Genomic DNA, 23064 nt, shown 5'->3' with positions numbered 1-23064 from the left:
TACTCAATTAAATTGTTTGATATACTTGGTGATGGAATTTTATTTCAAGTATACTTTATTCAATCTAAATACGTAATTTGTTTTTGTTTAAACTTTTAGAAACCTTGTAAAAACTTTTAAATAATTTCTGTTGATTTTTTTAGGAAAATTGTAATTAAGTATTTCTTAATAATTGGTCTATTAATTATGGAATATTATTATTTCTGAGACATGTATTACAAATTTATTGTTGTATGAAGAATAATATTATTAATATTAGATGAATTTAAAGAATTCAAAGTTAATTGAAGGCGTAGTACTATTGAAAAAAAAAAAAAAAAAAAAAGTGAGTTGAATATACAATTACGGTGAAGATGAATCGTTGAGTGATTTCCCATTGGATTGAATTAAAATAGATCCGATCAATGGCCCCTTGGCTGCTTCATCAATTCAACATTGCATACTAACTATCAATACAGTAAATTTACATACAGGAAATTATCACGCGTGATTACAGTTATTACTAATCACTCAATTACAATTTATATCTATAATTTCGCAACTTGTATTTTTCAATCTTTAAAAATTTTGCTTTAAATATTTTTTGTTGCTTAATAAATAAATTTAATTATTTTTAGTCTCTTCGAATTTTAATAATAGAAAAAGTAAAATAGCAAAAAATTTCATAATTTTTTAAATGTAAGTATTTGACATGTAAATTTTTGTTAAGACAACAATATTTGTGATTTTTAATTTTTTATTCAGCCGGCTAACGTTAGTATTGACAAAATTTTAACGAATAAATTATTGTGAATTTAAAAAATTTATGAATGTATTTTTTTTGTTTTTAATTTTTAAAATAAAAAAATGATCAGATTTCATGATAATTGAATTTTTTAAAAAAGAAAATCAATTGATCCACTAAAATCATAATTGTAACTAGTTAATCATAAATGTATTATTAATTTTAATAATAATTAATTTTTTATGTTCTTCTTAGATGTAAAACTCCAGAGTATGCTTAAAATCAAAATAAATAATGATACTGCAATCAGTAGACATTTAACAATTTTTAAATTTTTGTTTTTAATTAAATATAAACTAAAAAAATATAGTAATTATTTATAAAAATTTGCAAAATTTGTTAAAATTGTGATAAACTTTTTTTTTTAATTGTTCATTTTTTTATGCATTTAAAAAAAAAATATATCAATAAAACTAAATAGAAATTTCATTCAAAAAAATGAAAATTAAAATAGTTGACCTCGCTTGTAAATATTTACCAAAAATATTCTTAAAAAATTGCACTTACAGTTTTTCAAATTTTCTCTATGTAAAATTTTTCTTAGATTTTCTTTATAAAAAACTATGACATTAAAATTAGCAGTAATTTAACCATTTTTTAATTTTGTTTATCAAAAAAATTTGTTTCAAAAAATTGTTATTTAAAAAATTGCATTTTTTATTTTTTAAAATTCCTACATGTCAATTTTTTTTGCCACAATTTATTTGCTATAAAATTTAAAAAATGATTAAATATATGCTAAATTAATTTTGATAAAAAATTCTTAAAAATTGTCACATGTCTGCTATGTTAATTTTCATAATAAGTCATAAATTTATGCAGTGTCAATAAAACAATAATAATAATAAAAATAAAAAGAAGATATTGACAGTACCCACAGAGTAAAAATGAGAAGCAACTTCAGAGTATTCCCGTGATACAAAATTGAGTCGCTAGAATCATATCGAGGTCGAGAAATCACATCTAACACAATTCTCTACAGTCTCCGGCCAATCAGGGTGCGGACGAGGTCATAGTCAGGAAGTAACTAGTGTGTATGTGCTGCAAGTTAATAGTACACGCTATTGCTAAAACTATTACTATAAGTAGATACATATATATATAAATAATATAAATATATGTATATATATACAATATAAGTACATAGCGGATATATCAACGGCTTGAGTTTTGATACGTGAGTTGGTGCATGAGTGTCATATCGTCGCCGTGATCGTCATTGTCCTGATGAAAAGGTCACAAAATAAACTCCGCTGTCACTTTCGGCCATAAAAACAAGTACAAAAAAACACCACCTGTAAACATACACCTGAGTTTATTCATTAGTATTTTTTTATTATTATTTAAGTATTTAAAAAAAAATAATTAATTTATATTTTTTGAATATTCAAACCAGATGAAATAAATTTTAGCGGGTATGGAGTGTGAATAACAAAGAGAGAGAAGAAAATATATAAATAATAATTGTAAGACCAAAGTGGACTCCCGGTATTGCCTTCCGTGATTGGTGTGTCGTGCTGAGTGTGATAAAAATCTGGAGGGATATCCTACAAACACAACATTAATAATAATAAATTATTATTGTTATTATTATTCATTATACTACGCAAATTAATAGACGGTAATGACGATGTAACGGCAACGACTTGTTATTAACTGTCAGTGTTTTAGCTTCGAACCTTTTATAAAATATATTATTAATTGCAACACAATTTATAAATATATTATTAATCATGTCAATGTATAGGCTAAATTTACGATAAAGGTGAATTATATTTCGGAGAAACATTTTGTTATAATTTATCACTGTGAAGATCATCAAGAGGCTTTAAATCATCAGAAAAAGTATCAGTATCAAGATCTGGAGCGTGACTAGTGAATTTACAACAGTGAATCTTGTGGTAGACTAAATAAGATTTAAAATTTAAGCTCTTAAAAGTTAGTAAAAAGATTTTTTAAGAAGAATCGGGTGATTGTAAGACGACAGTGAATTCGCCGCTGTGGCTACTGGCCGCAGCGGTGTCGACAACAACACACATTTCACAACAATATAAAGACACTCTGGGTTAAAAAATCCAGCAGCCTTAGGGCACTGAGTGATAGTCTGCAAACAACAGTATTATTGATAATTATCAGTTTAAGGAACCTCCAGAAATAAAGTAATTTATCAACATGGCGGATCTTGAAGCTGTTCTCGCTGATGTCAGCTATCTTATGGCTATGGAGAAAAGCAAATGCACTCCAGCAGCACGTGCTAGCAAGAAAATAGTTCTTCCAGATCCCAGGTATGCAATTACTATAAGTGTTATTTCTACTTAAATTTATTTATTTATTCCTGAGGTTCTTTTTTATTTTATGTTTGGGGATCTCGATTTATACTGCCCTAGATATGACCCCACATGCTTAAAAGTATTTCATCTACTTCAAGCATAAATTTTACTCCCTAACTGGAGATTCAAAAACGAAAAACCAATATACAGGAAGTCAAATACGTATAATGTTTACCAACAATTGTTCGGAGCATCGATCCTACTAAAATTGGGGCGTTTGATCCCCCAGTAGCTCTTCTGCTCCTCTGTTGCATTCTTCTCTCTTTTTCTCTCATCAGCTAGAGATAGATCAGAGGTTTTTTTTTTTTTTTTTTTTCTATTTATCGAAAAGTTCATTCATTCATTCATTTACTTACTTTTTATTATGTAAGTTGATCTTTAAATGTATGAATCAGATGGCAATTAAAAAAGAAAGGAAAGATTTGAGTAAACGAATAAAGAAATTTTTAAATTAAAACTTAAGCCAATTTGAGTAAAGAGAGATTGACTCTCGGGTTTAAATATTCATTGAGAGATTTAAATACTAAGTATTATTTAATCTTTGTTTGTCATTTTTTTTTTTTTTTTTTTTATGGAACTAGAGAGAGAAAATAGTATAACAATATTGTTTTAAATTAAGCACGAGTTTCACACACAAATAGTACAAACCAAGCGTCGGGTTGCTAACAAATGACCCATGTAATCTTGTCCCATCAAAATCTAAAGGGTCTTACGTGTTAATAGAGAACCTTTGTAACATACTAAAGTTTATTACTCTAATGTTATTTAATGCATTTAGCCATGAACATAACGCTAAAAGTTTATGTGGTGGTAATTAAATACTTATGAAAATATTAAAAAATAAAAAAAGTTTACATTTATCGTCTTGTAATCTTTGTAAGTATTTAATTTTTTTTTTAATTTAACGATAACGTAATTGGTTTATTTTAGGTTTTTTCAGACAAAAATACTTGAATGATTTTTTTCTATTTTAGGACTAGGATAATAGCCGGTGATTGAAGATGTTTAAGAAAACATCGCTCGGTGGTGCGGATCATTTGATTTACACTTTACCGGAAATCAAAGCCAAGAAGATCTTTTAATTATGAACTTTATCGCTCGAACTAGATTAAATAGTTTAAATAGAAAATAAAAATAATAACAAAATTAGCACTGAGCTAAAATTTGTTATTTTTATTTTTAAAAATTTTATTATAAGAATGTTTCCCACACAAGTCACCGAGTCGTAAAATAAGTAGTTTATTCGTAATTATGATAAACAGAATAATTAAAATTTATGAGTTTGTTCTTCAAAAGAATTGTGTATACGAGTATATTTAATGTCATGTAATTATGCGCTTAAATTGCTTGGGACTGAGGTCTTTGACGTCATATAATTCCCAATTTATGAGCGCAACTCACCTCGACAACTCAAAGTAATATAAAGTTTACTTGGAAGATTTAAATTGAAACCTTGGCTAAGGGGACTGACCTAGACACTTGAGTGGATTGTTGTTGATTGTCTCATGCCGCTTAGATTGACGTTTTCTATCTGACACTATATCTAAGTATAAGCATGAAAAATACTATTTTTTATTCTATAAATTATACATGGATATTTTTACGTGTTAACTCACATTAAAAAAAATTTTTAAAATAAATGATGTAATAAGAAATTAATTAGTTAAAAATTTTATTTTTTAACTGAAGAAATGCAAATTTTTCTCACAGTTTCTTGTTAAAAATAGTATATTACACACCTAGGGAAGTAAAGTAAGAAATGTCTCAGATCACATGTAATTGTCGGCCGAGGCGAAGCCGAGGTTGACAAACATGTGATCTGAGGCTTTCTTATTTACTTCCCGTGGAGTGTATACTATTTTTTTGCTCGACGAAGGCAGAAAGTGACACGTTCGTTTAGCGCAGCGGGCCGAAAGTTGACGCTTTCTGCCCGTCGAGCAAAAAGTTTTTTTATTTATTTTGAATAAAATTATTTTAAATAGACAACTAGCAAATTTTAATTCAAAATTTTTTTCTTCAAATCAACTTTCACATGAAATTGTTTTCTTACAAATCAGAAAAAATTTTTTTTAAACAAGAAAGTTGCTATAAGAAAATTTTTTATTTCTTCAGCTAAAAAGTAAAATTGTTTCAAATTTTCAACTAATTTTTGATAATTATTTACAAGTGGGGTAAACCCCATTTTTAAGAATTTTTCTACTCAAATCAAGAAGATGAAATTCTTCAAAATTATTTACTTGATTCAAATAAATTTTTTTTTTCTGTGTGCTTGTTTTTACGGCACATTTATGATAAAAAATGTCGTGAAAGAAAAAAATAAAGATTTCGATAGCTTTTTTTGCCTTCAAAAGTTGTAAAAAATTTTGGCACTCTTATTTTTGGATAAAATTTCTATTTTATCTTTTTTTGATGTTTTTGAACTATTTTTTTTTTAAAAGTACATAAAAAACGAACAATTGAAAAAAAAAGCTGAATATCACAATTTTCTAAAAAATTTATAAATTTTTTGGGAAGTATGGCTAGCGAGTGAGCGAATAGAAATATTTAAGTTTAATAAATATTATTTAAATAAGTCTAACTATTAATACACGCGTGTAACTTAAAATACGAGGTGAAGCTAATGGGTTTCCAGGACTAACTGATTTTCTCAAAGTGTCCATCTCGGCCTCTGACCTCTCAGGAGGTGGGGGTATTCGAGGGAAGTATTGAGAAAATATATAGGATAGAAGTACTTATTTGTACGTAAGTATGGAACTAGGTACAAGTAAGTCTAGGTATAGGATAGATTCTGAAAGTATGTAAAAATTATAGAAGTAGAAGTATAGAAGTATATGTACAGAGGTACAGGTATAGAGCAATTACTGAGCTCATGGGTCCGATCGCTGGCCAGGCCACAAGAGTTTTTAATCCCTTAATTGCTTCTTAGAAAAAGGTAGGATATTAGGATATTTTATGGAAAATATTTGAGAAAAACCCTTAAGCTTCTTACAACAAACTTATACCTATTTTTAATCTTAAAACAATACATTTTATTAGGGTCTCGCCAGCTGCAAATGTGAATTTTATTATATTGCACCAAAATTATAATAAACTAAAATTTCCCAAAAATGCTCTTGCAGCAGACAAGACTTATCAGTTGTTTGGCATCACCATGTAAATTATAATCTAGTATAATTTATGGTGATGAGACACAACTGAAACTTTTCCAACAAAATTTTAATACCGTTGTAGAAAAATCTACAACTTAAGTAATTACTATATTAATTACCTATTACTAATAGGTAAGACAGAAGACCCAGAAATGTGGTTCGTGATGGTAGAATCGCTCTTCCAACGATATAGTGTAACCGACAAACAAGATCGCCTGACTCACATTGTGCCAGCGCTACCTCCGCGAGTCGCGAAACAAGTGCGCGACGTCGTAATGAAAGAACAAACCCCCGCGTTATACGATGAACTGAAAGCGCAGCTAATCAAGAGGCTCGGCATCAGTCAGGCGGAGAAAACGAATCGGCTGCTGGAAGGCGAGAAAATGGGTGACGAGAAACCATCAGAATACCTACACCGGCTACAAGAGATCGGAGGTGAGATCCCGGAACACCTTCTACAATCGATCTGGTTACGAGGTCTTCCAAATGGTTACCGGATGGCGATGGCAGCGCAGCGCGGTCAGTCACTGGAAAATATGGCTGAGGTCGCGGACAACATACATGAGACGGTACCGACACGTCGAGCCGTATTCGAGACTGCAGCGTCCCAGGACACGTCGATCGCCACTGCACTCCAAAACCTTCAGCTGGAGATGGCAGAGATAAGGCGAAATATGCGCTCACCGTCAGAAGGCAGGCGTGGCAGATCACAGACACCGCACCGTAGTAACCCGCAGACCCAGTACCGATCAGGAGCACGATCACGCGGCCCTCGTCCCCAAGGAATCTGTTGGTACCATTGGATTTTCAACGAGAAGGCAGATAAGTGTACGCAACCGTGCAACTGGACTCCGGGAAATGCCAAGGGCAGTCGTTAATGACGGCCGACGACACTCGCCCGCAGACATCTAGCCGTCTGTTCATCCGCGACCGTGAGTCAAATATGCATTTTCTAATTGATACCGGTGCGGATCTGTGTGTAATTCCGCGAAAATATTACCGTGGATCGTGCAAAAAGTCAAACTACGAACTTTCCGCGGCTAACGGTACGCCCATATCTACATATGGTGTCGCGACGCTTACACTGAACCTGGGCCTGAGGCGAGATTTCACGTGGAGGTTCCTGATTGCGGATGTGTCGAAACCCATCATCGGCGCCGATTTCCTATCGCACTACGGGTTGCTTATCGACCTCAAGTGCGGGAAGTTGTTAGACACGACCACCAAGTTATATCTAGAAGGAGAGATTGTTCAGTGCGGAGATCCAGGAATCAGGATCATTTCTGGTTCGTCTGAGTACCACAAACTGCTCGAAGAGTTCCCGCCGATCACACATCCTAGCGGAACTCCAGGAGAAGTGCGACATCAGACACATCATCATATTGAGACGACTCCAGGACCACCGGTGGCACTGAAACCAAGAAGATTAGCCCCCGACAAGCTCAAAGCAGCCAAGAAGGAGTTTGAAGCCATGCTACGCCTGGGACTCGCACGACCATCGAAGAGTCCTTGGGCTACACCGCTGCACATGGTTCCCAAAAAGGGTGGCGAATGGCGTCCTTGCGGGGATTACAGAGTTCTCAACACCCGGACCAAGGCGGACAAGTATGCGGTTCGACATATCCACGATTTTTCGTACATGCTGCATGGTAAGAAAGTTTTCTCCAGAGTTGATCTTGTGCGGGCGTTTAATCAAATTCCAGTTGCACCAGAGGATATTCAAAAGACAGCTATCACAGCAACGTTCGGCCTGTACGAGTTTCCATTCATGACTTTTGGACTACGGAACGCAGCACAAACGTTCCAGCGCTTCATGGATGAAGTACTTCGCGGGTTGGATTTTTGCTATGCGTACATTTACAACATCCTGATTGCCTCGACATCACTTGAAGAACACAAGAGACACCTCAGAATACTCTTTAAAAAGCTCGAGGAATATGGCGTCATTATTAACCCTAGCAAATGCGTCTTTGGAGTTTCAGAAGTCGAGTTCCTCGGATACCTCGTCTCAGAATCCTGGGTGTGACAACTGATGGACGGAGTTGAATGCTGCTTCTCTGAACCCTTTGGTAATGAATGGACGTGGTATCGTTGTTGACACGTCACACATTATGATGACAGCTGATCCTGGAATTGGGATAGGTTGTAGTTGAAGTGACGAAGTTTCGTGTTGGAGATCCAGAAGCTCTTCATCTGTCTTCTGGGCTTCTGCCAACGCTGCGTAGTCGATGGTTGACTCCAATTCTTCGATCCTTGACAGGGCATCAGCGACGACGTTATCTGTACCTGAAACATGTCTAATATCGGTAGAAAATTGTCCAATGAACTCCAGGTGACGTTGCTGCCTGGGTGAACATTGAGTTGACCGCAATTTGAACGCGAACGTAATCGGTTTATGATCGGTATAAATTCGCGAACTCTTGACCTTCTACCATGTGACGAAAATGTTTGACTGACAGATAAATCGCCAGTAATTCTCGATCGTACGCAATGTAGTTGACTTCGGCAGGACTGAGCTTCTTCGAGAAGAAGTTAAGTGGCTGCCACATGTTGTCGACCCATTGTTGTAGGACGGCTCCAACGGCGATGTCAGATGCGTCGGTGAATATTGCCAGCAGTGCGTCGGATTTCGGGTGAGATAATAGTGTCGCTTGGGCCAAGCTCTCCTTGCAGGCTTCAAATGCTTTGACAGCTTCTGGAGTCCATTTGACCGGCGCACGTCCCTTGATGTCTCCCTTGAGCAGCTCGTTCAGCGGAGCCTGGATACCTGCAGCTTTAGGAATAAATCTGCGATAAAAATTAGCCATACCTAGAAATTGACGAAGTTGTTTGCCGGTGGTCGGTTTTGAAAACGACCGGATGACTTCGACTTTCTCGGGCAGTGGTTGTACTCCAGCTTCTGAGACGAGGTATCCGAGGAACTCGACTTCTGAAACTAGCAGTTTGTGATACTCAGACGAGCCGGAAATGATCCTGATTCCTGGATCTCCGCACTAAACAATCTCTCCTTCTAGATATAACTTGGTGGTCGTGTCTAACAACTTCCCGCGCTTGAGGTCAATAAGCAACCCGTAGTGCGATAGGAAATCAGCGCCGATGATGGGTTTCGACACATCCGCAATCAGGAACCTCCACGTGAAATCTCGCCTCAGGCCCAGGTTCAGTGTAAGCGTCGCGACACCATGTGTAGATATGGGCGTACCGTTAGCCGCGAAAAGTTCGTAGTTTGACTTTTTGCACGGTCCACGGTAATATTTTCGCGGAATTACACACAGATCCGCACCGGTATCAATTAGAAAATGCATATTTGACTCACGGTCGCGGATGAACAGACGGCTAGATGTCTGCGGGCGAGTGTCGTCGGCCGTCATTAACGACTGCCCTGGGCATTTCCCGGAGTCCAGTTGCACGGTTGCGTACACTTATCTGCCTTCTCGTTGAAAATCCAATGGTACCAACAGATTCCTTGGGGACGAGGGCCGCGTGATCGTGCTCCTGATCAGGACTGGGTCTGCGGGTTACTACGGTGCGGTGTCGGTGATCTGCCACGCCTGCCTTCTGACGGTAAGTGCATATTTCACTTAATCTCTGCCATCTCCAGCTGAAGGTTTTGGAGTGCAGTGGCGATCGACGTGTCCTGGGACGCTGCAGTCTCGAATACGGCTCGACGTGTCGGTACCGTCTCATGTATGTTGTCCGCGACCTCAGCCATATTTTCCAGTGACTGACCGCGCTGCGCTGCCATCGTCATCCGGTAACCATCTGGAAGACCTCGTAACCAGATCGATTGTAGAAGGTGTTCCGGGATCTCACCTCCGATCTCTTGTAGCCGGCGTAGGTATTCTGATGGTTTCTCGTCACCCATCTTCTCGCCTTCCAGCAGCCGATTCGTTTTCTCCGCCTGACTGATGCCGAGCCTCTTGATTAGCTGCGCTTTCAGTTCATCGTATAACGCGGGGGTTTGTTCTTTCATTACGACGTCGCGCACTTGTTTCGCGACTCGCGGAGGTAGCGCTGGCACAATGTGAGTCAGGCGATCTTGTTTGTCGGTTACACTATATCGTTGGAAGAGCGATTCTACCATCACGAACCACATTTCTGGGTCTTCGGCAATAAACTCTAGCAACCGCGTCAGAGCTACGGTCCGACCAATGCGCGCCTCAACCTCCGGAACTACACCACCGTTGCCAACTGGAGGGTTCACCATGATTTTAAAATTATTTGAAAATACGACGCGAACTACTCACACTAATAACCACACTTCACCAGAAGAAAAATAAACTGCGCGATATAAATTTACTGTAAGTCGAAATTTAAGGGGTCTACCCTCTTTAGAATTTTGAAAAAATTGAATTTTTTTTTTTTGTATTTTTCGAAAGTATACATATTTAAATGTATCATACTGTAAATTTATAAAGATCTGAGCAGTCTAACTGTACTTTTGGACGACGTTTACGTAGCTACCTGAGCGCGCTAATATGCGGACCGCTCGGAGCGGTACGGCCTACCTGCCTTTGTATTCATTAGCAGCTGCAACCTTTTTCAGGTTGGAGTGCGTCTTACACGTCGCAAATAGAGTCTTCAAGCGCGCTAGTGAGGCTAAAAAAATTCTTACACAGGCAAGGAAAGCTGCAAAGAAGGACGAGAAAAAAAGCCCAGTGAAAAAAAGTGCAGCAAAAACAGTTGTCGTGAAAAAAAGAAGAATCGTCGTAAAAAAAATTTCTGCTGTAAAAACTCAGGATTTAACGATAAAATTGATAAAAGAACTATCAAGAAACTATGGTTTAGCGATTCGAAGACATCCCGATTCCGTGGAAGAAATGCGCAAAGAGATCTGGGCAGGATTTTTTCATAAGATTTCAACTGACAGCAATCCACAGCATTCATACTGTTCTGAATCCTGGTGTAAATACAAGATAGCTGTAAAAGATAACTCCGTTCATAAATTCAAACATCCTCCTGCCCTTGCTCAAGATGTTCAAGAAGTTTTAAAACCGATCTACGAAGATTTGACAAAACAAGAACTGCTTGAAAGATGCCTCGGTGGCAACACGCAGAATAATAACGAATCTTTCAACAACTGTGTCTGGTCAATGGCTCCCAAACACATCTTTTGCGGAAAAAAAATTGTTGAAATAGCTTGTCAAACAGCTGCTTGTATTTTTAACGAGGGATTTCATCCAGTATTAAAAATCTTGGAAGTAATGGGCGTCAAAATCGGCCCGATCGCCGCACAGTTTGCTGCTGACTGTGACAGAACGCGCATACGAGTTGCAAACCGCCGCAGCACCGATGCCTCTAAGGAAGCCAGAACGAAACGAAGACAGGCTATTTTGGATGAAAATGAGCACTATGAAGAAGATGAAGGCATAATGTATGGTGCAGGCATCGCTGATTAGACGTAAGTAAGATTTTTTCACGATTTTTCGTTACAGAAAACTTTAAACGCGTTTTTCTCGGAATGACGTTTTTGGACGGCTTGTTGATAAAATCTCCGAAACTATTCAACCGAACCTTACCAAAATTTAACTACATGTTCTTGATGACTATAGCTATCGCGCATATCATACGATTTTTGAAATTTTGAGTTTAACTATTTATTTTTGGCAAAGAACGACGGAAAAAACGTGATTTTTCGTACTTTTTCGAAAAATGGCTGCCATTTTGTCTTTTTTGAAAAAAAAAAAAAAAAATCGTATGATATGCGCTATAGCCATTTACTTACTGAATCTAAAACTATTTTTTTTTTTTTTTTTCAGATCATCCATTCCAGATATTTCATCAACAGCGCACACTCATCTTTTTTTTTGGACCAGTCTTCTTCCTCATTTTTATGTATAAAAACTGATTAAAATAAATATAAAAAAAATTCTCTTGTGTAATCAAATAGTGTATTTTTTAGGCCTAACACTTTTTATGTCCATATTTATGACGTATACCGGTCAAAAAAATTCGTGAAAATAGCCTTATCTTTGCCCGTCTAAAGAGGGTAGACCCCTTAAAACACGCGAATTATTATTTGAACTAGGGGTCACCAATTTGGGAAGTAATGGCTAGCGAGTGAGCGAATAGAAATATTTAAGTTTAATAAATTTTATTTAAATAAGTCTAACTATTAATACACGCGTGTAACTTAAAATACGAGGTGAAGCTAATGGGTTTCCAGGACTAACTGATTTTCTCAAAGTGTCCATCTCGGCCTCTGACCTCTCAGGAGGTGGGGGTATTCGAGGGAAGTATTGAGAAAATATATAGGATAGAAGTACTTATTTGTACGTAAGTATGGAACTAGGTACAAGTAAGTCTAGGTATAGGATAGATTCTGAAAGTATGTAAAAATTATAGAAGTAGAAGTATAGAAGTATATGTACAGAGGTACAGGTATAGAGCAATTACTGAGCTCATGGGTCCGATCGCTGGCCAGGCGACAAGAGTTTTTAATCCCTTAATTGCTTCTTAGAAAAAGGTAGGATATTAGGATATTTTATGGAAAATATTTGGGAAAAACCCTTAAGCTTCTTACAACAAACTTATACCTATTTTTAATCTTATAAAAATACATTTTATTAGGGTCTCGCCAGCTGCAAATGTGAATTTTATTATATTGCACCAAAATTATAATAAACTAAAATTTCCCAAAAATGCTCTTGCAGCAGACGAGACTTATCAGTTGTTTGGCATCACCAAGTAAATTATAATCTAGTATAATTTATGATGATGAGACACAACTGAAACTTTTCTAACAAAATTTTAATACCGTTGTAGAAAAATCTACAACTTAAGTAATTACTATATTAATTACCTATTACTAATAAATAATAATAATAATAATTATTAAATAAATAATTATATGCTAATAATAATAATTAAATGATGTTAATAAATATAAATAATAATTAAATAATATTAATAATCATGACTGATAACACCGGCACACAAAAAAAAAAGTTGTCTGTACTTGGGACGCGCCACATATATTCCCATGTAATTTGACCCGCTGAACCCGAATTTGAGGTCCGTTTGGCCCCTACACCCTAGGATTTTGAGAAAACTGTAAAACACCGAAAAAAAACGAGAAAATTGGGGGTTTTGGTGATTGAAAAATTTTTTAGATTCTAACTATGCATGATTTTCATGTATTTCGATCTGCTTTATACTTATCTGAAGTGTACTCAGACCAGCAGCCATTAAAAGTCTAAGTAAATCCCGAAAAACCCATGAAAATTGCGAAAAAAACAAAAATTCCCAATATTGTGATAAAAAATGTATTGAGCTAAATATATGATGATTTTCATGTAGGTTTATCGACGACATATAAATCTCCAACTTTTATAACTCAGACGTCTCGAAAACATCAAACAAATGTGCAAAAACCCCGAAAATTGGAAAAAATCAAATGTAATATAATAAAAATCGAGTTATTATTCAAAATAAATAAAAAAATCATATCATTCGATCTGTGGTGCATAAAAAAAAAAGTATTTCGTCTTAAGACTTAAAAAATTAATTTTTCGGAAAATATCATCAAAACCCTTTGGATTTGAATTTTAATTCGTTCTCCGCTTATATCTCACCCTTTTATCTTCAAACGTCCTGCATAAAGGGTTTCTCTTTCGTTTCCTCTCTTCTTCGGGTAAATCTCTCTTCAGAGTCCAACAATGATCTGCCATCATATTTACATCCCACGTTCCTTGATATCGTTTTTCCATCACACTAATGTCTTGATGGAATCTCTCACCTTGCTCTTCACTAAAATCACCAAGATTTTCAGGAAAGTGTGAAAGATGAGAATGTAAATAGTGCAATTTTGTATTCATTAAGCAACCTAAAGTATTATAGTTGTATAACAACTCGTCAACTAAAGTTGCGTAGTTATCACTTTTCGTATTCCCTAAAAATTGCTGTGATACTTCCTTAAAACTTCCCCAAGCTGCTCTCTCAATCTCGTTCATCTCATATTCAAGATTAGCATCCTGGAATAGAGTCCGAATTTGGGGTCCATCAAAAATTCCTTCTTTTAATTTAGCGTCACTTATAGCTGGAAATTTTTCGCCCAAGTACTTAAAACAGTTTCCATATTTATCCAGAGCTTTGACAAATTGCTTCATAAGGCCAAGCTTGATATGAAGTGGGGGCAGCAAGTACTTGGAAGGATCAATTAGAGATTGTCGCGTAACATTGTGAGAACCAGGATTCAAATTTGTTCTTGTTGGCCATTCTTTTGAATGTAATGATTCTTTCGGTCTCGGCTATCCCACAAACATAAGAAGCAGGGGTACTTTGTGAACCCTGATTGTTGGCCTAGCAATATTGTTGCAATTTTCAGATCACCACAAACCTTCCATTGATGTTCTGAATAGTTTATTTTATCTAATACAACCTGTAAATTGTCATAAGTCTCCTTTAGTTTAGTCGAATGAGCTACTGGAATCGGTGCCAATAAGTTTCCATTATGAAGAAGCACAGCTTTAAGACTTCGCCTAGAGGAGTCAATAAAAAGCCTCCATTCTTCGTCTTTGTAAGTGTTTGGCTTCAACTCATCGATCAGTCCTTTTACATCTGAACAGTACACAAATGAATTTTCGCTGTCTTTTGTAAAATACTTCCGGAACTCTTTTTCCCTATCACGATAAAAATAAGCTGTTGTATTTTTAGCTAATAAATTTTTTTTCCTTAAAGCTGAGGCTAAATGTTCAGCTTTTACCTTAGATAGTCCTAAGTCTCGTACAAGGTCATTCAATTCAAGTTGATCGAAGACTTCAGGGTCTTTACTTCTAGGAACACCACTCGGGATGTATTCTTCATCCTCAGAATGGATCTCTTCGGGTTCAGGATCGATTTCTTCAAAGTTATCTTCAACTTCCATCTCTTCATGTTCATTCACTGGTTCAGGAGCTGCAGGTTCTTCGACATTCAAAACTTTTCTGCTGGCACAACTGATGTTACGTTGGCATATTGAATTTTATGTTTGGTTGTCGAAGCAAAACCTGAAACTTCCGTCGTGCAAACGTAGCAGGTGGTTTGACTCGTTGGTGCAGACCAAATCACAGGTTTTGAAAATTTCAAGCACTGTTTACTTTTCGTCTGCTCCCAACGAGTAAGCATCGTGTGACACCGATTGCAAAGTGAATGTGGTACCCAAGTTGCTTCCCAGTTCGTAATCTGGATACCGAAGCAGGTTTCGTAGACATTTTTCAATTTGTTTCGAATAGATCTAAGGCTTTTCATTACCTCAAACCCTCTACATTTGTAACAGAAGCAATTGGGTTTTTGTTACATATGGGAGAGACACTTCTTGTCATATTAAACGCTCCAGAAGCCAAGTCACCCACTAATGAAGAGCTGCAGTCACTTGATGACGACGCCTGCGAGCCTGCTTTCTCACTCTGACCAGACGCCGATACTGGGATTCCGGGTCCCTGCATCGTAAAACACTTATTACTTGTGCCTGCCATGACGGCATTCAAGCCGTTAACCCAGGGACTATGCCAGACGGTCCTGTTGCCCGCCGTCACCACGTGGAGGTGCCCTGGTTACAGGCACAAGCATTTAAGCAAGAAATCGATTCTGAGTCGAGTAAGTTCCTAGAAGTGAAAACCCTGAAACATCAGCTTAAAGAAAAAAAAATTTATTAACTAAAAATACAACAGCTTATTTTTATCGTGATAGGGAAAAAAAAATCTGATAACATTTTTAAAACGGCGAAAATTCATTAGTGGACTGTTCAGATGTAAGAAGTTTGATTGATGAGTTAAAGCCGAACACTTTCAGGACGAGGAGTGAAAGTTTTTCATTGCTTTGTCTAAGCGAAGTCTCAAAGCACCGACTCCAGTAGCTCATTTGACCAAAAAATCATTGAAAAGTTTGTGGTGATCTGAAAATTGCTACACTAGTTAAGCCAACAATCTGGTTCACAATATATCCCTTCTTGTATGTTTGTAGGATAGTCACGATCGGAAAATTCCCTACAGTAGAAAAGAACGGCCAACAAGAAAGAATTTGAATCATGGTTCTCACAACGTTATGCGAGAATCTCTCATTAATCCTTACAAGTACTTGCTGCCACCACTTTATATCAAGCTTGACCTTATGAAGCATTTTGTCAAAGCTCTCGATAAAAATGGCAACTGTGTTAAGTACTTGGACGAAAAATTTCCAGCTATAAGTGACAATAAATTGAAAGAAGGAATTTTTGATGTACCCCAAATTCGGACTCAATTCCAGGATGCTAATCTTGAGTATGAGATGCACAAGATTGAGAGAGCAGCTTGGGGAAGTTTTAAGGAAGTATCTCGAAATTTTTTAGGGAATGTGAATACAAAATTGCACTATTTACAATCTCATCTTTCACACTTTCCTGAAAATCTTGGTAATTTCAGTGAAGAAAGAGAAGAAACATTCCATCAAAACATGAGTGGATGTCAATATGATGGTAGATCATTGTTGGACTCTGAAGAGAGATTTACCCGAAGAAGAGAGGAAACGAAAGAGAAACCCTTTATGCAGGACGTTTGAAGATAAAAGGGTGAGATATAAGCGGAGAACGAATTAAAATTCAAATCCAAAGGGTTTTGATGATATTTTCCGAAAAATTAATTTTTTAAGTCTTAAGACGAAATACTTTTTTATGCACCACAGATCGAATGATATGATTTTTTATTTATTTTGAATAATAACTCGATTTTTAGTATATTACATTTGATTTTTTTCCAATTTTCGGGGTTTTGCACATTTGTTTGATGTTTTCGAGACGTCTGAGTTATAAAAGTTGGAGATTTATATGTCGTCGATAAACCTACATGAAAATCATCATATATTTAGCTCAATACATTTTTTTATCACAATATTGGGAATTTTTGTTTTTTCGCAATTTTCATGGGTTTTCGGGATTTACTTAGACTTTTAATGGCTGCTGGTCTGAGTACACTTCAGATAAGTATAAAGCAGATCGAAATACATGAAAATCATGCATAGTTAGAATCTAAAAAATTTTCAATCACCAAAACCCCCAATTTTCCCGTTTTTCGGTTTTTACAGTTTTCTCAAAATCCTAGGGTGTAGGGGCCAAACGGACCTCAAATTCGGGTTCAGCGGGTCAAATTACATGGGAATATATGTGGCGCGTCCCAAGTACAGACAACTTTTTTGTGTGCCGGTGTAATGAATTAAAATTAATAATTATAAATAATAATAATTAAATTAATTTACAAAAGAGTGGTGGAAGATATGACCCCCACAATTTTTTAAACAATTTGTAAAGTTTGTTAAAATTGTAAGAATCAACTTTTTTTTTTTTTTAATTGTTCATTTTTTTATGTATTTTTCAAAAAAAAAAAAAATCAATAAAATCAAATAGAAATTTCATTCAAAAAAATGAAAATTAAAATGGTTGACCCCTCTTGTAAAGATTTACCAAACTTTTTTTTAAGAAGAAAGTTACTGTAAAAAAAAATTCCATTCTTTATTTTTAAAAAAATAAAATTTTTCTCCTAGTGTATGGACCAAACTTTTGTTACTTTTTACAGGAAACAGAAAAACAAAAAAGTCGTTCAAAAAATAAAAAAATAGAATGACCTTTCAAATAGTGAAGATGAATGGAAGAAATAAATTGATTTAAAAGCGTAAGAAAACATATATAGCAATAAAACATGGAGCTTAAAAAATGAAAATTTAGTGGATAAAATATTATAAAAAAGTGAATAAGAAGAGAAGCTATAAAATACGCAGGCGCGAAAAGGTCATTGCAGAATAATCCCACCTTCTGGAAACGAACCACCCACCTACCAACGTCTTTTTCCATCACTCTAATGTCCTGTGCATCGACCTACATCGCTTGGAAATTGGAGACACTATCAAACCCTTTGAAACATGTTCTCTAAGGATTTAAACTCACGAATAGAAGACGAACAGACTAATACATAACTTTTGCGCTCTAACATCCTGGATAGAACTGATGATGATGTTAATTTATTATAAACACTCCTACGTCTAGTGTCATCTATATATATTATACATAGATCTTCATCTTTGTCGTTTGCTCGTCAACGTGGCATTAGCCTCTCAGAGTACAAACAAATTGCATTTTAATAACCTATCTCTATGCACAGTACACATTGATGATGATGACGGTATTTTTTTTCTTCTTCTACTAGTTCTTCTTTTTGTCATATCTATCTGCCTAACGCTTCACCTCTGCTCTCATCAGTGTATACCCTAGTCTACTTAAAAATATCTTTCACCCTCTATTACTGTATACCTCTATATACTAAGTACTACGTACTACGAATAAATTATCCACCGGAATATTTTATCATCAAACATTTATCAAAGGCTCTCCTGGCATTAATATAGGTCTATAGGGTCTTGCTGGACTTTTATTATTATATTTATTATCATCAAGGATAGCAAGATTTTGTTATTAAGTCAAGGTCTTTAAATTATTAATTTATACATACTAAAAAAGTATTGATCAAAACTTTTGTAGTGGGTATGACTAGGGGAAAAAAAAAAAAAATAAACTTAATACTGTATTTTGGTTAATATGTTTCTATAAATCATAAAAGGATTTATGTATTATATATTTATGTCTATCGTATTTTTTCCTTTTACTATGAAAGAGAAATTACACTGGTGACATAATCAGTTTCACATAGCTATGTGTTTACATACATTTATGTATATATAAAAGTAGAAAAAGAGAAAGAAGAAGAATCATAATAATAAGAAGAAAAAGAAGAACAGATCAATACTATGAAACAGAAGTTATTGGTCCTCTGGATACAGTAAAATAGAGCAAATACTTGTCAGTAAACAGATAATGAAGTAAATAAAGAAAATGAAGTTAATCACATCGGTAGGCATTAATTCAGTTTGTAATTACTAGCAAACTTGCAATCACTATGTGACTGCCGTGACTTGTGAACTATAAATAAAATAAAATTTTGTTTTATTAAATAATGACTTTTGTTAAATTGCACTGTACTTTCTTAAATCTTGACGTTCTTGAAGATATAAGCCCGATTTTACACTCATCAAGAGCTTTCATTTGAGTACCCACATGAATTTTGATATATTTTTCATATATACATATATATAATGTATATAAATATATGAAAAATTGATGTGGGTACTCAAATGAAAGGTCTCGATGAGCATAATGTCGGGGTGAGCTTATATCTTTAAAATTGTCAATATTTCACACGATATCTGTTAAATTGCACTGTATTTTCTTAAACATTGACGTTTTTAAAGATATAAGCTCATCCCGATGTTACACTCATCAAGAGCTTTTATTTGAGTACCCACATGTATTTTGATATATTTTTCATATACACAAATATATAATATATATAAATATATGAAAAATTGATATGGGTACTCAAATGAAAGGTGTCGATGAGTGTAATGTCGGGGTGAGCTTATATCTTTAAAAATGTCAATAGTTCACAAGACACAGGCTCATTTCTTAATTATGTATTTAGAGATAGAGCATTTTCGAATGCAGTCTAAATACTTATCATAACGAATTGATTATCGGTGAGAATGATATGAAACCTTGAAAAGGCACAAATTCAAATAAAGACCTTTGCAATGATACTAAAATTCACTAAAAAAAAACCAATTTTATCATATGACAAAAAATTTTTCTTATTCTCTTAATAATATATAGATTAGTATTTATTATTATGTTGTTTGTTTGCAAGCTTGGAATATTTACAGAATGCCGGCTTGTTGGATATTTTTTAAAACTGAAGACAATGCGGGTTTGCTAGAAAAATAAATCCCGTATTTTAAATATAAAGAGGATTTAGTATTCATAATAAAATTTAAAAATCCCCGCCTTGGAATTTTTTTTATTCTTTAAATGCTACTTGGGAAAAACATTTGGTTGAATCAATCAGAAGAATTCGAGAGTTAAAACTTCCGCTCCCGGATGACGGATTCACGAGCTTCTATTTTTTTTTTTTTTTTTACACAATTATTTTTTGTAAAACTCTTTTTTTGTTGATTTGTCACTCAATAAAACAGAGAAATAAATTAACTTGATGGATAAATTTAAAACTTCGGAAATTAAAGCTTACAGGTTTTCAAGTTGATTTACTGTATTAGATTTACAATGATAAATATACAATTCAACGGAATACAAAAAAAAAAGTTAAATATTGTAACATTGGTAGAAAGTTTATTTTTCAGAAAATAACTTGAATAATGTTATATGTTTTTTATTTTCTTTGGGATTCCGCACGGGCATTTTTTATGGAAATATTAATGATCATATTTATGGAATAGTGAAGAAATAAGGGATGTTTGTTGGTATACTACGAGGCTTATGAGGATAAAATAATAGAGATAAGAAATAAAGTAAAAAAATGGTTTAGTCAACTGCAAACCCACGAGGAGAGTGAAAAATAATGTTTAGAAACGTGAATTAAATTTTTCTCATCGCTGCTACTATGAATTTAAACGCTTTCCTAAATTAAGGCTCAGGTAATTTAACTTTAAATTTTTTTTAAAACCCCCGGTTTCATTTTAACGATGAAACATTTGTAAAGTGGATTTTTTCACTAATGGTTATGAAGAAATATAATTTGTGTTATAAAGTTATGTACTTGTTTTTGATAGAGTTATACGAAAGGTCACTGTGAAAGTGCGCCTCAACTCACTGAGTTTCACTGTGTTAGATTAAGTTGAAAAGACCTTTTTGGCACTAAAACAATGTATAAAAGGTACATAGATAAAAGTTAAGTGTATTCGAAGCATCTGGTACTTGAAACGTTGAGTTGCTCTATAAATGAGCATTAGAAACTATTGAATGATAAATAAAATATCTGGTAGAGTATTGTGCGATACAGAGTGTACATTATTGTCGATAAAGAGATAAAGACATTGAGTGGGTGAAGGAAAATTAAAAAAGTTTTTAATTCAAAGAGATATGTTTTAAATGCTCATGTTGAAATAATATTTTATTTATGAGTTTGACGTTTTCACTATCACATTTACTCAAACAAATATTTCGTTTCTTTAAATAATCAGTGCTATGTAGTTGTGGTATCTTTATTGATATTTAATGTATGATCAATTAATTATAATGTGAAATTTTATGTTTTCCATGAAATGGCATTATGATAAAAACAATTATATACACTGAGAGAAAAGAATTTGTTTGAAAACAACCGACATTATTGTGAGAAGACATTAATTTGTTGGAAATTTTGAATAATTTTATTTTTTAACTGAAGAAATTAAAATTTTTCTCACAGCAACTTTCTTGTTAAAGATTTTTTGATTTGAAAAAAAAAAAAAAAAAAAAACAATTTTAGATCGACAACTTTCACTCAAAATTGTTTTCTTCCAAATCAAAAACATTTTTTTTAAACAAGAAAATTACTGTAAAATTTTTATTTCTTCAGCTAAGAAATAAAATTGTTTCAAATTTTCAACTAATTTTTGATAATTATTTACAAGTGGGATCAATCCCATTTTGGGCCATAACTAGGTGAAAAATTAACATTTTCAAATTTTTTTTCTGATTCTGCTTGTTTTTACGGCGCATTTATGATAAAAAAATGTCGTGAAAAAAAAAAAATAAAGATTTCGATAGCTTTTTTGCCTTCAAAAGTTGGAAAAAATTTTGGCTCATGTTTTTGGATAAAATTTCTATTTTATCTTTTTTGATATTTTTTTTTTTTGAAAAGTAAATAAAAAAGACCTATTTAAAAAAAAAAAAAAAATTGAATATCACAATTTTCTAAAAAATTTATAAATTTTTTTGAAAATTTGTTAAAATTGTGATAATCAACTTTTTTTTTTTTAATTGTTCATTTTTTCATGTATTTTTCAAAAAAAAAAAATATATATATATATCAATAAAATCAAATAGAAATTTCGTTCAAAAAAATGAAAATTAAACTGGTTAACCTCACTTGTAAATATTTACCCAATTTTTTATTGCACCGTTTCTCATTTTTTTCAAGAGTAATTTTTTCTCTCAATGTAAATTAAAAAATTATAATAAGAATTCTTTGTTTAAAACGTATATTTTGTAAGTTCAATAGGTGATTTTTTATTATTTTAAAATCAGCAGACATCCGAATTTTTTTTTTATTTTTGTTACAAATAAATTTTCGAATTTCTTGATGTGAAATTTTTTTACTAAATATTTTTTATAGTAATTCTATTGTTATAAAAATCTAAAAAATTGACAGATGTTTGTTAATTTTTGTTTTATGATTTTTTATTATTTTGATGTCAATACTGAGATTCGCCGTCGTTTTACTTGCAGTCATGACATCTGTTAGAGAACTACACGCCAGTCTCTATTTTCATTCTTCTGAAAGCATTACTGCAAAAAATTTTTATCACGTCAGCATATCTAACATTTCGCATTATGAGACAAAATAAAATATTCAGCTCAAATTTGACATAAATATTTTAGGCTTTTTTTATTATCAAATTTCAAAAACATCCACGTAACTGGATAAAGAAAATTCAACTCTGATTAAAGACTAAATAAATAGTTTATTTTTTAGTTAAAATGAAATTGTTATTAAAATCTAATTAAACCTGAAGAAAATTGCAATTTTGCAAAGAATTTCAGTGAAAATTATTTAATTTAATATTCCACCGTGCAAAACACTTGTCAGCTTGTTGCGCTTCAACTGTGCAAAGTAAACAAGTAATATAACGGTCTTCAGAAGTTATTTGACTTGAATGACGTCAAAGATCTCAGACAAAAGCAATTAATTATAATTTTGACATAAAGTGAACATTAAATACTATTTCCTCTTTTTCAGCTGCTGTA

General features: G+C 33.8%; 1 protein-coding gene across 2 annotated transcripts in view; it reads left to right on the top strand.

Moving 5' to 3' along the window:
- Positions 1-1762: 1762 nt before the first annotated feature.
- LOC123265859 (G protein-coupled receptor kinase 1) overlaps positions 1763-23064 on the top strand; it is a 51083-nt gene continuing 29781 nt past the window's right edge. Inside the window, exon 1 of one of the 2 annotated variants that reach the window (XM_044729803.1) lies at positions 1763-3069. In XM_044729803.1, the coding sequence (XP_044585738.1) occupies positions 2957-3069 (113 nt within the window). In that variant the 5' untranslated portion in view covers positions 1763-2956. The remainder of the gene's footprint in view (positions 3070-23064) is intronic. The other variant, XM_044729804.1, reaches the window with a different exon arrangement.

The sequence above is a fragment of the Cotesia glomerata genome, linkage group LG5 (assembly GCF_020080835.1).
Source record: "Cotesia glomerata isolate CgM1 linkage group LG5, MPM_Cglom_v2.3, whole genome shotgun sequence".
Taxonomy (NCBI): domain Eukaryota; kingdom Metazoa; phylum Arthropoda; class Insecta; order Hymenoptera; family Braconidae; genus Cotesia; species Cotesia glomerata.
The sequence above is the reverse complement of the archived record's forward strand: the minus strand, read 5'-3'. Positions and strand labels throughout refer to the sequence as shown.